Source organism: Microtus oregoni, unplaced genomic scaffold (assembly GCF_018167655.1).
Source record: "Microtus oregoni isolate MIOR12 unplaced genomic scaffold, Mior012 000007F_ref0000211, whole genome shotgun sequence".
NCBI classification, from domain to species: Eukaryota; Metazoa; Chordata; class Mammalia; order Rodentia; family Cricetidae; genus Microtus; species Microtus oregoni.
Window position 1 is genome coordinate 31,961,315 of NW_024543066.1, and position 13,822 is coordinate 31,975,136.

A 13,822-nucleotide genomic window follows, 5' to 3' on the forward strand; every position below is an offset into this window, starting at 1 on the left:
GGTGTGGAAGCAAGGACACTCACCTTTGGTGGCACCACTGAAGAACTCCATCCCCACCCCCAGCGGCCATTTAGTCCCCTCTAGGACTGGGACCTCCTGAGATCCTTCCCCACTCCTAACAGAATGCTGACAGCTCAATCCCATGCAGGCCTTGCGCAGGTAACCACAGCCAGTCAGAGTCCCTGAGTGGAGCGGCCATTACATGAAGTCCCTAACAGTTTGCCCTTGACTTCTCTCCCATAGCAATGGGAACATTTCTCGCCCCAGTCACAACATAATGTTTGCTTACTTCTCAAAGCTGAACCAACAGACCCAGCTGCTGTTTAGACGCCCTACCCAACATCAAGCCTGAATAAAATTCATCAATGCAATGGGCTTTTCTGTACTTATAGTTCTCAAACATATCAAAAACATTGAAAAGGTTGACCTAATAGTGTCTTTACTTTTAAAAGTACTGTTGCCATGGAGCCATAATTGTGTAAGTACCTCTCAGTATGGCAACATCATTCTTACTAAAGTCGTGTCTTTGGGGTGGAATTGCAGTGTTTAGGAAACATAAGCTCAGAAATCTTCCTCATTCAGAACATATTGCTTCAAACAAAGGTATTTTCCTTGTCTTAAGGGGAAAAAAGATTAAGTGATTTTTTAACTAATAGCTAGGGCCAGAGAGAGTGGACTCAGTGGGTACCCTGGAAGCCATATGTAAAAGTGCACCTCCACGCATATACAATAATAATAATGGCACCTAAATTCTTTTATTTAATTTTAGACATGCAGTTTATTAACCATATCACCACAAGTCTATGTCTCTGGCCCCTGCGGTTGGAATTCAGCCCGTCATGAATCTGGAAGTGTGAACACTGAGCTATAATAATGAGTGATCTGCAAGAATTATGCAGTTAGTTCACTTATCCAGCTGGAAGGAACGAGCTAGCTTGTATACTGTAGATAGGATATATGATTTGATCAATGCGACGCTTTTCAAATTTTAGTGAGTGTAAGGATTCCTGGAAGTCCTTCTGAAGTACAGATTCAGGGCTCTTAGCCCCAAGGCTTTAAACCAGTTTCTTAATTAGTCACTGGGTGCCTTAATTAATCACACTAGAATTCAGACCCCCTTCGGAACCTTCTTTTTTTTTTGAGATTTTATTTATTTTTATTTTTATTTATTGTATACGTCTTTCCTGCATCCTCTACCTGAGTGCCGATGGAGTCCAGCAGAGGGTGACAGATCCTCTGGTTGAAAACTTTTGTGTGGGGGTGCTGGAAGCTGGACCTTGGTCATTTGGAAGAACAGGTGGGGCTTTTAACCACTAAACCATTTCTCCAACTGCTGAAAAAACATTTGTTATTTCATCTAAATTGCAATTTTTATCTGAACTAGAACTGCAGAGTCATCAAACATTGAGTGGAGTGTCAAGATAATTTGCACGGGAAAGGTCAACAGCAATTAGAATCAGTACATTTCCGGCCGAATATTCCCCAACATGGTAGTGTACTGGCCCACAGTTTTCAGAATTCGTTGATGTGCAAGAGTTGTGTGGACTTGGAATTGTTTTTTAAACTTATTTTTAAAAATACTTTTACTGTCTTCCACATTGCTGCCTAATATTGTTATATTAAAATGAAATCAAACCACAACACTTAATCTATTTTCTTTTCATTTCAAGGGAAGACGAGGGAAGACAGGACCTCCAGGAAACCCAGGCCCTCCAGGACCACCAGTGAGTAACAAGGCTGCAGTCACGTGGCAAAATAAACACGCCCATTGCAGCCTCATTCATTTCATTGCCCTTTATCCATGCAAGTGATTAGGCTATCAGCAGTGCATTGCTGTTGATTAGTATTGATTACAAGGAAAAACAAGGGAGCGTGAGTTGAATTGGATAGGATGTTGACTTTTATTGTACTTTTTTTTGGCAAGACAAAGAACGCTTCTTACATTTTCAGTAATTGTGCTTTGAAGAAGACAGTAAGGGTGTGCTGGCAGGCAAGGGGAAGCCTCCTTGTCATTCCTAAATACTTGACAGGGCCTCAAGACTTGTCTCCAAGAGGGAATCTAGATGATGAAGGCATGAGCACTAAGTGGGCCCAAGGCCTGGGGAGAAGGTGAATATGCTGGAATCTAGAGGGAGGTCTCAGCTACTGATAGATACATTTACTGAAGGGTCAGGAAGATGAAGAAATACGTGACCAAGAGAAAGGATTTGTAGTACTATGCTTCACGGGTTTCAGTTTATTGCTAGAGTCGTTAGGGGAGGTGTGTGCATATTTTAAGTATTAACATTTAAACTCAGCTATGGCTCTGATTCAGAGCTCTCGTTAAATCTTGTATTTGAAATAAACATGGTTTATGAACTTTTTAATATAATAAAAGAGCCAATTTGTTAAGACTAAGAAAAAGAGAAAACAGTTATGTAGACTATAAACGGGTTTTATACATAGGTCAGCATTTACTGAAGAAGAAAACATTGGGCCAAGCCTTTGGTTCCTGTCTGCTTGGTAGATGTGATTTAAGGAGGCTGGTTCCTCTAAATGACTAAAATCTTTCCTTTCATTCAAGCATCATCAAAACTTCATCTTAGGGTCCCGTTGGTTTTCATCAGTTTGAGGCTGTTCCCATCACAGGGTAAACTGATGACCTGTGTCTACCACACTCACAGTGTAACTGTGGACTGAACACGTAATTTTTCTAAACTCAAGGTCCTCCTGAAAGAGAGCTGCTGCTTCCCAGATGATTAGAAATGAATAGCGTTCTTCATATTGAATCTTTTCAAGGTCATAATAACTAATGTTTTCACTAACTAACTCATCAAAAGAATCTAGTCGCACCGAATTTTCATTGTTCAAGCATTTCACACATTTATGTAGGGTCCGACTAAGTGTGTAACTGGAGCTGGACTTGAAAAACTGAAGAAGACACTGTCCTTGCTTTTTATGAGGTTCAAGTTCAGGTGAGGGCAATGTGGGGTGAGGAAGAGAATGCAGTGAAGATAGCACAGATGGGTTCCTGGAGAAACTTCCAGCAAAGGATTAAGATTGAGGCTTGAGAAGTAAAGCAAATAGAGCCAGGGAGGGAGCCAGCTGGGTGCCTGAGGAGGAAGACAGTGTGAACAAACACCCAGAATTGTCAAGCCTCCCGTGGGTAGAGGTGGGCTCCCTGCCATAGACAACTGAGGCACAGCCCCAGGCCAACAGGGATGAAGTCAAATCTTTGCAGGGTCCTGGCAAACCTCACGGAAAGCTATGAAAGTAAACAAAGGGCCTAAGCTGGAGAGGGACAAGGCCAGATTTCACCGATGGTCACTCTAGCAACACACTGAAAGCAGATTGCTGAGGGCAAGTGAGACTCACTGGAACTATTAGATTTACTGACCCCGAAATCTCCGCAGGATGCTTGCTGCCTCAGTGTGGCTGGCCCTTGGAGCTGTTGTATTTTATTTCCATATAGAGAGAGAGGTTACTAAGAGCAGTCTAGTCTATTTTTAAATATTTTTTTTGTCTTTTCCAGAACTGTATTCTGCGTTACACAAGCCCTATTTTATGACAGGAGATAAGACAGCTAAGAGAGGGTGGGTAGGAGGCTAAAATTCTTCTAGATGAGAATTGAGACGTTGTGTGACTCATCCCAGTGGTCCAGACTTAGAATTTCCTAAAGCGAGTGTAAGAATGGCTTGTGACAAGTGCGAATATAGAAACAAAACGAAGGAAAATTTAACCTTACCTCTAATCAAATAAATAAAGCAATATGCCCGAAATAAATAAATAACTGAAGTATTTATAACACTATGTTTGAGGGTTTGTTTTTTTTTTAATATTAATCAATCTGAGTTGGAAAGGAGCTGAGGAATGTGAGTCTCCAGCGGACAAACCTTTGAAGATAGAGTGTTTGACTCAATGTCCTCAAGAGAACACTCTTTCCTTTGGGGAATTTCGGGGTATTTGCCGAATCAAAGCAGTGTTGTTGTTTAGGGGAGTGCCAGTGAAGATGAAAGGAGCTGGGACTCAGAGGGGAGATCTCTGATGGCCTGCAGCAACTCGAAATAATTAAAGAGCGGGAGCCCATCCTTTACCTGTGCTTCTTCTTCTGGGGTCAAATTTGTATTTTCTCACCTCCCTAAGAAACGATTCAACCAAAAGACACATCATTTACAAGGAATAGCTTTCTATAACTTTAGAGTTAGCTAAAGAGCTGTGTGCTGTGTGTGCGTTAGGTGGGCGTGTGCATGCCACACGCAGGAGGATGTGCATAGAAAGGGCTGTATCCACAGAGCCGTGTGACTAACATTTGAAGAAAATTAAATCTAGTGGGGAAAAAACAAAATTCTAGAAGGAGGTATTGACTATCCTTGTTTGCTTTTCTCTTATTCTGATACATCACTCTGACTAAAAGGCAACTTGGGGAGGAAAGGGTTTACCTGACTTACACATCCAGGCCACCATCAGGGGAAATCAGGTCAGCAACTCAAGCAGAAACAACAGAGGCATGGTACTGGCTGACCCATTCCCTGGCTTGTTCAGATAGCTTTCTTATATAGCCCAGACCCACCTGCCTAAGGATGGTGCCACCCACAGTGGGCGTGGATGCTCTCCCCAAAAAAATCATCAGTCAAGACAATCTCTCCTAGACATGATCAAGGCCAATCTAAGTAAAGCAATTCTTCAGCTGAAGTTCTCCATTCCTAGGTGACTCCAGGCTGTGTCTAGGTGACACTAATAACTAACCAGGACATCTACTATGTCTACTGAAGAGTGCTCCTAAGTTATGAGTCACTGCCTCAATGTCACATACATTACTGCAGATTAGCTCACCCCATTTCAGTTTTATCATCAGGGGAAATTTATCTTTTCGGGGAAGACTTATTTGTGGCTCATATATGCAATCTGCAGTTGGTTGCCAGGGCTAGTTCTGCTCACTTATGCGGGACATATTTCTTAAAATCACTTTTCATGGTTTTCTGTCAAGCGGCAGACATATCTATACAAAGGCAAATGCTTCCAAATTTCCTAAATGACTTTTGCCAATGTGTCGTTTTATTTTGAGATTATAATACATCATTTCCCCCCTTCCCTTTCCTTCCTCCAAGCCCTCACCGACACCTCCCTACTCTCCTTCAAATTCCTGGCCTTTCTTTTCATTTATTGTTGTTATATACACATGGATATGTACATGCATGTATATATGTATACATATAGATTCCTAAATATAGCCTATTCAGTCTATGGCTGTTACTTTTATGTGTATTCTCAGAACTAATCATTTGGAATTGGATAGCCAAGTTTGTGTGCTCTTCCCTGGAGAAGGCTGTTTTTCTTTTCATCATTCCTTAGCAGCCTGTAGTTCTTTGTATCGAGTTGAGGCCCTGTGCTCTTTTCCCGTCCGATATGACATGTTTATTGTTGTTGTCCTTGCTCCGCTCATTTTTCAGCTGTCGTATTAGTGAGAATGTATGGGTGTAGCTTCGGACATTCCTCAGAGAAACAGTCTCACGGCAAACTCCCTGTTCCTCTGGCCCATACGGTCTTTCCAACCCCACTTCAGCGGTGATCCCTGAGCCTTCGTTATGGGAGTCGTGTGCTGTCAACTGGGACAGGACTCCATAACTCTGCATTCTGATTGACTGTGGTTTTCTGTAATGACCTCCATCTGTTGCAAAGAGAAGATTCCTTGAATACACTTATCAGATGATACTGGAAAAGAATGTGTGGTATCTGGCCAGGTGGAGAGGTTGGATCTAATTTAGTGTTTGCTTTTTACCATGCCCATACATGCAGAGCCTGCAAAATCCAAGAACATGGTACCACCATCTGGTAAGGGCGTTCTTGAACAATAGCGTGGTGGGGGTGTCAGGATCCCTGTCTGCCACTAATTGTATCATGAGGACCTCACACTCATGGCCCCATCTGATACTAATTACATCCTCAAAAATCCCACCCACCTCCAAATACTGTTAAATATGAATTTAATGGTTGAGTTTCCAATACATAAAATTTGGAGGACTCAGTAAACAAGAGCAGAAGGAAACCATTAAATAGAGATACCTTAAATGAATAATATCTTCGGATGTGCTAAGATTATAATTGAGAACAATTTTCCAGAGAGGCAAAATATAAGAACACTCAAGTCCCTCACGAAAGAAGAGTCTAACAGAGAAAGAAAGAGGTGTGGGGAACCCAGGAAGCTTGATTACAGTACTAATGTTTATGTTAGACCTCGAAACGGCCTTGGGAAGTCAGAATTATCTTCATTTTGAAACAGTATAAGCAGTGCTTACAAACACCAAACCAAGAGTGCACGAGAGCGAAGCAGAATTCAGACTCCAGATTTGAGCCCCAAACCCACCTTTATTGTACTTGAGCTCTTCCCGGTTACGGTTCGATATGGACCAGCCTTCCACACCCAAGCATTGTTTGACTTTTCTTGGCACCCACCTCACAGGAATGTAAGGTAGCCTGGGGTGTGGAGGTGCCATCTCCCTCCCCTTGTGCAACCCTTTCCAGACCGTGTACCCGACACTGGTTTCTCTGTAAATATGAAATCATAGTGCCAGCCCCACCTACTTCCTACGGTGGCTAGGGGGACCAGCTGCCATGTATGCGTAGAAATTTTCGGCTGTATGCAAGTAAAAATATTAGGATTGCTCTGAGCATCATTTATTTGCATTCTGGGTAGAAGAGCTTGTCCAAAACTACAGTGGAACCAATGTCGTTTTTCTCCTTTCTAGTTTCCCAAGATATAGCTACCGAAAATGTAATCTATCTTTGAATTGCTTAAACGAGCACACTACATGTTGAATACTTACTCCCCATATGTAAACCCACTCTTGAAGAGACAGAGAAATTGTTTCCAAGTCACTACTGCAGCTGAGACAAGGAATACAATGGTGTTTTGTTTTTTTTTTCTCCCGCAGCTTCAAGCTGTCTTTCCAGCTTACGGAGCTGGTTTACTGGTTTATCTGAGATGCTGTATTTTATTACTGGGGATCTTCTCTGAGTCTTCACCACATGCTCCTCACACTGTAATAAAAACATCGCTCTGAAACAGCTTTCTGGTGACCTGAGTAGGGTATGCCATGGGAAATAGTGACCCCCTGTTACTATAGCGAAACTGAAAAGCCTGGAAACTCAGGACGCCTTAGGGTATCCGTAAGCATCTTAGTTTTTAGTTTCCTTTGAAAAGGTTGGAGAGCCGTGGAAATGAGTTGGAGTAGGAGGGAAAGACAGAGAAGTTAATGAGCCATTAAGTGTAGCGGGTGACAGCCCACCCCCCTGACGCTGACTTTCTTTTTCGTCTCGGTAAGGCGCATTGATTAAAAGCCACGTTAGTTCTGAAATGCGTTATTATTCTTTCTATCACAGGCATGGCTTTAAACCATCTTTATTTTCTTTCCGGCATTGTTTCTGTGGATTGTTTCATTATTGCGGTATGAGAATCCAGCAGTGGGCTCAAATATGTCACATTTGAGTGCAGAGCGATTTAGGCTGAAAAAACAAAATTCAAGAAATATGTAATATGGGCCAGCAGCGCCCTCTACTGTTACCATTGGAAACTTTCTAGGCAAAGACACTTCTCAGAAAACAGGCAGATTTGGACATTTCTTTTTAACGTGTTTTGGGGTTTAGCTGTGAGTAAGTGTAATTTTAGAACCTTATTTTAATGATTTGTGGCACTTTCTATTTCTCATGTATTTTAAATATATTTATCATTCCGGTGACAGTAGCTTTTAACATCAGCTTGACGCTTCATTAAGTTGCCAATTCAGTCCCAGCCCTTGCTTCTCTAGAATGCCCATGTACGGTAAAATGCTGATATAGACGTGAGTTTTGTGGCGCCCACTCCAGAGAAATGCCTGTTTTCTAGGGCAACAGTCTGGTCTTAAATATTTATGGCCACCTTATTTTTACTTTGATTTTAACGTCACTGTAAAATACTTTCTTTTCCCTTTAAAACAAGAGTCATCACACGGCCCCAAAGGGTGTGACCGATTGAACACCCTTTATTAAAGGAATAAATTTGGGGTGCAAAATTTAATTCATTTTAAACAGTACTCCCTTATCTGCGGTTTCATTTTCTGTGGTTTTAGTTAACTATATTCAACCATGGTCCAACAATGTTAAGGAAATTTTAGAATTAAATAATTCATAACTTTTCCTTTATACCCTATACTGAGTGAAGCCTCATTTTGTTTCCTTCTTCCTTCCTTGCCCACTGTATCCGGTTTCTATATAGCACCTGCCTGGTAGCCATTGTCATCAGATTGACCACCATAGTATAACAAATGGTATTAACACAGCGCTTACTCTACTTAACTCAAATCTCATCAGTAGTGAAACCGCGGTTGAAATGCCAAAGCGAAAATGCGCTTACTTTAAGTGAGAAGGCAGAAGTTGTCAATTTAAAGGGACATTATTTGCTGAGGTTTCTAGGATCTATGGTTAAAAAAAATTAAGTCTTCTATTTGTGAAATCATGAAAAGAAAAAGGTACAAAACTTGCACTGTTTGTACCGCCAACTTCAAAAGCATGTACACATTGTGAACATGTAGTTCACACGTGACAAATGTGAGGTTATATCTCCACTGTTTATTAGTGGTTGCCTGGTATCGACTGAGGTTTTTATGTTTACTCTATGCAGATAAGGGCGGACCAATGCAGTCATCTTTTAATCACTACTATAAACAGTGTACATACAGTGTTTTCAAAAGCAGAAGAGCAAACCACAGAGGTCTCTGCTTAATAATTGAACACTTTTGTCGGGGGAGCATATAACAGTGGTTAATAAGCAAATAAGAGATAAAACCTTTTCAGAATGATACATTACTTGAGGATTTCTGTGCAGATAAAGTGATGAACGTGGTAAGGTGTAAAAGAGGTGACCCAAGGAAGTATCTCTCTGGTCAATAACATGATTCAAGAAGGGACTGGCCACACAAGGAAAATGGACAAGAGCTTTCCAACCAGAAAGATGGATGTGTTCAAAAAATAGACAGAACTGAAAACTTAGTTTGAGAAAAGGATGAGGGATGGGAACCTTTATCATATGAAGGCCTTATTATAAGAGTGGGAGTCAGAGTGGTACAAGCAGAAATTAAAACAACTGGGTGCTTACTGTTCCTTTCTGTTAAATCTCATGTGTGTTTTAATTGGTTGTCTTTTGGGGTTTGTTTGTTTGTTTGATTGATTGATTTTGCTTTCATTTTAATGTGATGAAATAATCACTTTTCTGAGTCAAATAATTATTATGAAGATGATTTAAATTTTAGCCTGTCATTTTTAGTCTTTGAGTAGACAGTTAGTGTTGAAAGAGGAGCTGCTTGTTCATCCCAGCCTCCAGAACAGAAATAATCACACAGAAACTGTATTAATTAAAACACTGCTTGGCCCATTAGTTAAAGCTTCTTATTGGCTAACTCTTACATCTTAATTTAACTCATTTCTTTTAATCTGTATATCACCACGAGGTTGTGGCCTATCAGCAAAGTTTCAGCACGTTCATCTCCCACAGTGGCAGCTCCATGGCATCTCTCTCTGACTCCGCCTTCTTCCTTTCAGCATTCTGTTTAGTTTTCCCCACCTACCTAAGTTCTGCCCTATCAACAGGCCAAGGAAGTTCCTTTATTCATTAATGGTAATCACAGCACACAGAGGAGACTCCCACATCAAGATAGTAGACTTGTTTGCCAAAAGAAAAAAAAAAACAAAGATTTGATTGTAGCCTATTTAATTTCAACCTTGGTGTGAACTCTGGATTCAATTTTTTTTTTATCAAACATAGGAATTCTAACACAAATATATCAGTCTTTTCCCTCCACTGCTAACCCTGACGCTCTCTAATGGGCTACAAGTTGGGTCAGATGAAGTCCTAGCACGGTGCTGCCCACCCTCCAAACATCCCAGAGCCACAGAACTACTGCATGTGTTCCCTCTTGTCCACCACTGTCCTCCACTCTGTGCCCTCCTTCTCCGACTGTTGCAGTGCACTGAGGGGCAAATGTAAAACGCCATTGTATCCGATAGAATGACCGCCTCCCAAAACAAGTTAGTGCCCTAAACCACACTCAGACTACTAAATAAGGCAGATGACAAAATATCAGACTGCAGAGTTATTTCTTATTAAAATATCCTGTGCACGGCTGTGTGCATTTTGAGGCACATGTTTCAGTGGGAATCCAGTTCATCAAAGCTTTTCTACATATTCATTTCAGCAGTGATCCTGGCCTCTTCTGTCTATCAACTGACTAAAGGCCAAGCACTTTAATGGCAATATCTTCAGAGAAAATAAACCTAACCACTTATTTGAGTTGATGGGATAATAATTTCATTACTTATTGAAAAATAAGATGATATCCGTAGATTTAAAAATACAGACACATAGTATCTAAAAATTGGAGACCTGACCCATTAATTATTTTTACTGCCACTTGTCCCTTATTGGGGTCATGGTTCCAGACAAAACAGCTGTTGTCAACATTACTAAAATTCCAGCGTCAATTTGTGACCACAGGATAAGTAGACGTGCGCGTGAGGCAGCTGGGTGTCAGGTTGAGGTTTCAAACCCAACGCACAGATCTGCTTTCCCACTCCCCCTTTTCTCTCAGTGAGCAGCAGTCATGGGACATTATTAGCCCCTTTCTCCCCTAAGTCTTTTGTGGTCATGGCTAGACAATGGTGGAAGAGGTGTCATCTTCATCTTCTACTGACTGCATCTCCATCTTTCTCAGGTTGACTATTTAGACAAATCTATGTTCTTTCTATCAACAGTGAGGCCGATGTTTGAAATTCTATGGGGACTAAACTGGTAATTAGTTGGCCCAGTACATGAATTTTCATGATTTCTTTGTGTTGGGTAAAGATTGAGGTGTAAGGAAGCAAAGCGCAATCAGATTTATTAGAACCTTTTATGTTCAGAAAGGGGGACTTGTTTCTGAAATAATTTTATAATTCACACTTATCTCAATAACCCCCAAAAGATGCTGACTGGGTATTTAGCTTTATAGCTATAGAACTTCATAGGGTCAGCAGAAAAAGACCATTTCTGTTTTAGCAAGACTCCAGGCCCAGCAAACCGAGACTCAGCTCCACCTATGACATTAGTTTTGTCTGCCCAACTACAGTTCAGTTTAGCAGAGGGAAAGACCAATCAATGGGCATTCTCTGAGTGGAGAGGCAACGAGGTTTCAGGGTTGTCTTGGGGAGTCTGCAACATGAAAGGAAATCTGAAGAAAATAAGATGGGAAGCAACTTCTGACGTGCCTATTAACTTTGTTAAATGGGATGCAGATTTGAGCAAATATGGCCCACAGTTAATATTTGATTATAATATTAGATTGTGGCTTCACGAGGCATTTTAATATAATATTTATTAGTTCTCTGAGAATGTATGCATTTTGATCATATTCAACTCCCAATTTCTGCCCCTAACTCCTTCCTATCCCCAACCACCTCCTAAATAAGTGTGTCCTTCTTCTTTTAGTAATCCAAGGACAATTTGTTCTATCCATATACTTCTGGGTGTTGGGCCATCCACATGAACCTACCAAAAGCTATGTGCTTAAAAGAAACTCTCTCTCTCTCTCTCTCTCTCTCTCTCTCTCTCTCCCCCCCCCCCCAGCGCCCATCAACTGTCTACTGCTACTAAGTTAGGGGGTGGGGTCCTGGGAGCCCTCCCACCTCCCAAATTCATGACTTTATTATATTATTTTCTGTATCATTTCATGTGTTTGCAGTATTTCAAATCCATCTTTAAAACCAGGAAGCCCATCTTACAGAATTAGTAAAGGTCACTGTCACTAACCGTGTCTTTACCCCCAAGATCATCAGTGTTCTCTCTTCTAGAATCTTCTGTCCTATGGCACTAAATATTTTTAAAGTAAAACCATCATCTCCCCCCCTCCGCAACAACCCTGAACACTTTCTGTAACAAAGGGGTTCAGTCGAGCCTCGATTGCCATGTGCGGATTTGTCATTAGTTCAGCATGGAAATGAGGGCAAAAGCAGTATCAAACATTTGAGCTGGAAGCAAGGAATTAATCTTCTTATAAAATAAAGCTTGTAATCTCTCCGTTGTCTACAGCAATCCACAGTGTGGCCAGCTATTTGAATTTCCCACCTGCTCCTAGCCGCTATGCTACTTGGCTGTGGAAGAGCCACCAAGAGCAGCCTGGTTATCCTGAGTCTCAGCAGTGTACCTGAAAAATTTCATTTTCTGGGCACAGGAAGCCTTGTCATTCTCTCGGTGCTTTTAAAGGGAGCGAATATTATCACTTAATTACAGTAAATGGTGGTGCGGAGAGCTGATAGACAAAGGCTGCCGACTTTCTTCCTGACTTGGGTGGTATATGCAGAGGTTTCCAGAGGCCAGACAAGGAGGTCAGAGGCACAGCTGTCCCCATGGTGTAGCTTTGGTTGGTGGTGATCCTTTGGGGATACCGCTGGATACGAACAATTATTTTCACACATGCCCATGCTTGCTGGCTTTCATGTCCCCTGGTTTTATCACCTTGCACTGGATAATTGATGCTGCTTCTGTGGTGGCAAGGACTTGAAAGATTCCTGCTGCTCCTCAGATTGCAGGGAGCTGACAAATACTATTTTTCTTCCGGGGGGGACATAGCGCAGAGAGATGAGTATGGAACGTTTAGTGGGTGAGTAAGGAGAGTGGCAGTGCTGGGGAGGAATCATTTATATTATCTAGCTTCCATGCCACGGGGATCAGTCAAAAAGCACTGTCTGTCAATAATGCAATGAGGTTTAGAAGAATTAGCTTGATCTCTAAGGAAACATGCACCTTACAAAAATGATGCTTCCATGACTTGGAGTGTAAAGGGTTAAACATGTTTGCAATTCCTAGCCTAATTTCGAAAATCTGTTTTCCCGAAATGGATTAATTATGCCCATTGAAAAGCAGTCACTGTCTCAGCCTCAGCCTCCCACTCCTGCTCCAGACTGACAAGTGAAACCGGGGCCTGTGCAATTTTGGAAAACAATCAGGTCACATATTGAGCAGTTTGCTTATTCATACAGCCATGAACTGTCCATGCTTGAGTTCCCTCAATTACACAGCTCAGTATGCAGGCCAGAAACAGACAAGCCCAGTGCGAGTGAGTGCTTTCCTAGAATACACAGAGGGACAAGTTTGAAAAATGTCCAAAGTGGCAGACAGGAAAAATTCTCCTTCAAGATCAAGAGGCTGCCTCTTCTGCAAATCCCTCACCTGTTAACCACACAGCTTCTAAATCTCAGAACCGGGCACTGGTAATATCTCAGGCCGAGACCCTTAAGAGCTATAAATCTTTACAGAAATGGTGTGAGTATATGCCACCAAGATGGGAGAATAAGAGGGGCCACAGGACTGAACGCCACAGTGCAGAGACTCTAGGTCACAGTACTGAAGACAGTGGATCACAGTAAGGAGCATCATGGGTCACAGTGGAGAAGGCTGTAGGTCACAGTACTGAATGTCATGGGTCACAGTACTACCCAGAAGTTCCAGAAATTCACCTAGAAGGAGCATGTGACTGCGGCAAACTTTTTTATATAGGGAAAATCTCCCCAAAATATTGAAACCAAAGTGCCCTGTCAAGTCACTCAACGCCTTCCCTGTCCCTCAGTGCTGATGTACCAGTGCCTCCTCTAGGATAGACAACAGAGGCTCTGCTGTGTTCTTATTAGAAGGATATTTCTTTGTCTCTGCGTGACAAGTTCACAACCAATGTTCTCTCCGGTTCTGTGCTCACGGGACTTTGCTATCATCAACATTCTCCCTAGGCGATTGTGCTCTTTTGGTTACAGAGTTTCTTCCGCCGCCTTTGCAAACTGTTAT

General features: G+C 41.8%; 1 protein-coding gene across 1 annotated transcript in view; it reads left to right on the plus strand.

The window, feature by feature from the left end:
• Col19a1 (collagen type XIX alpha 1 chain) overlaps window positions 1–13,822 on the plus strand; it is a 307,873-nt gene that overhangs the window by 207,693 nt on the left and 86,358 nt on the right. The window contains exon 14 of the mRNA XM_041655913.1: window positions 1,671–1,724. Coding sequence (XP_041511847.1) covers window positions 1,671–1,724 — 54 coding nt within the window. The remainder of the gene's footprint in view (window positions 1–1,670; window positions 1,725–13,822) is intronic.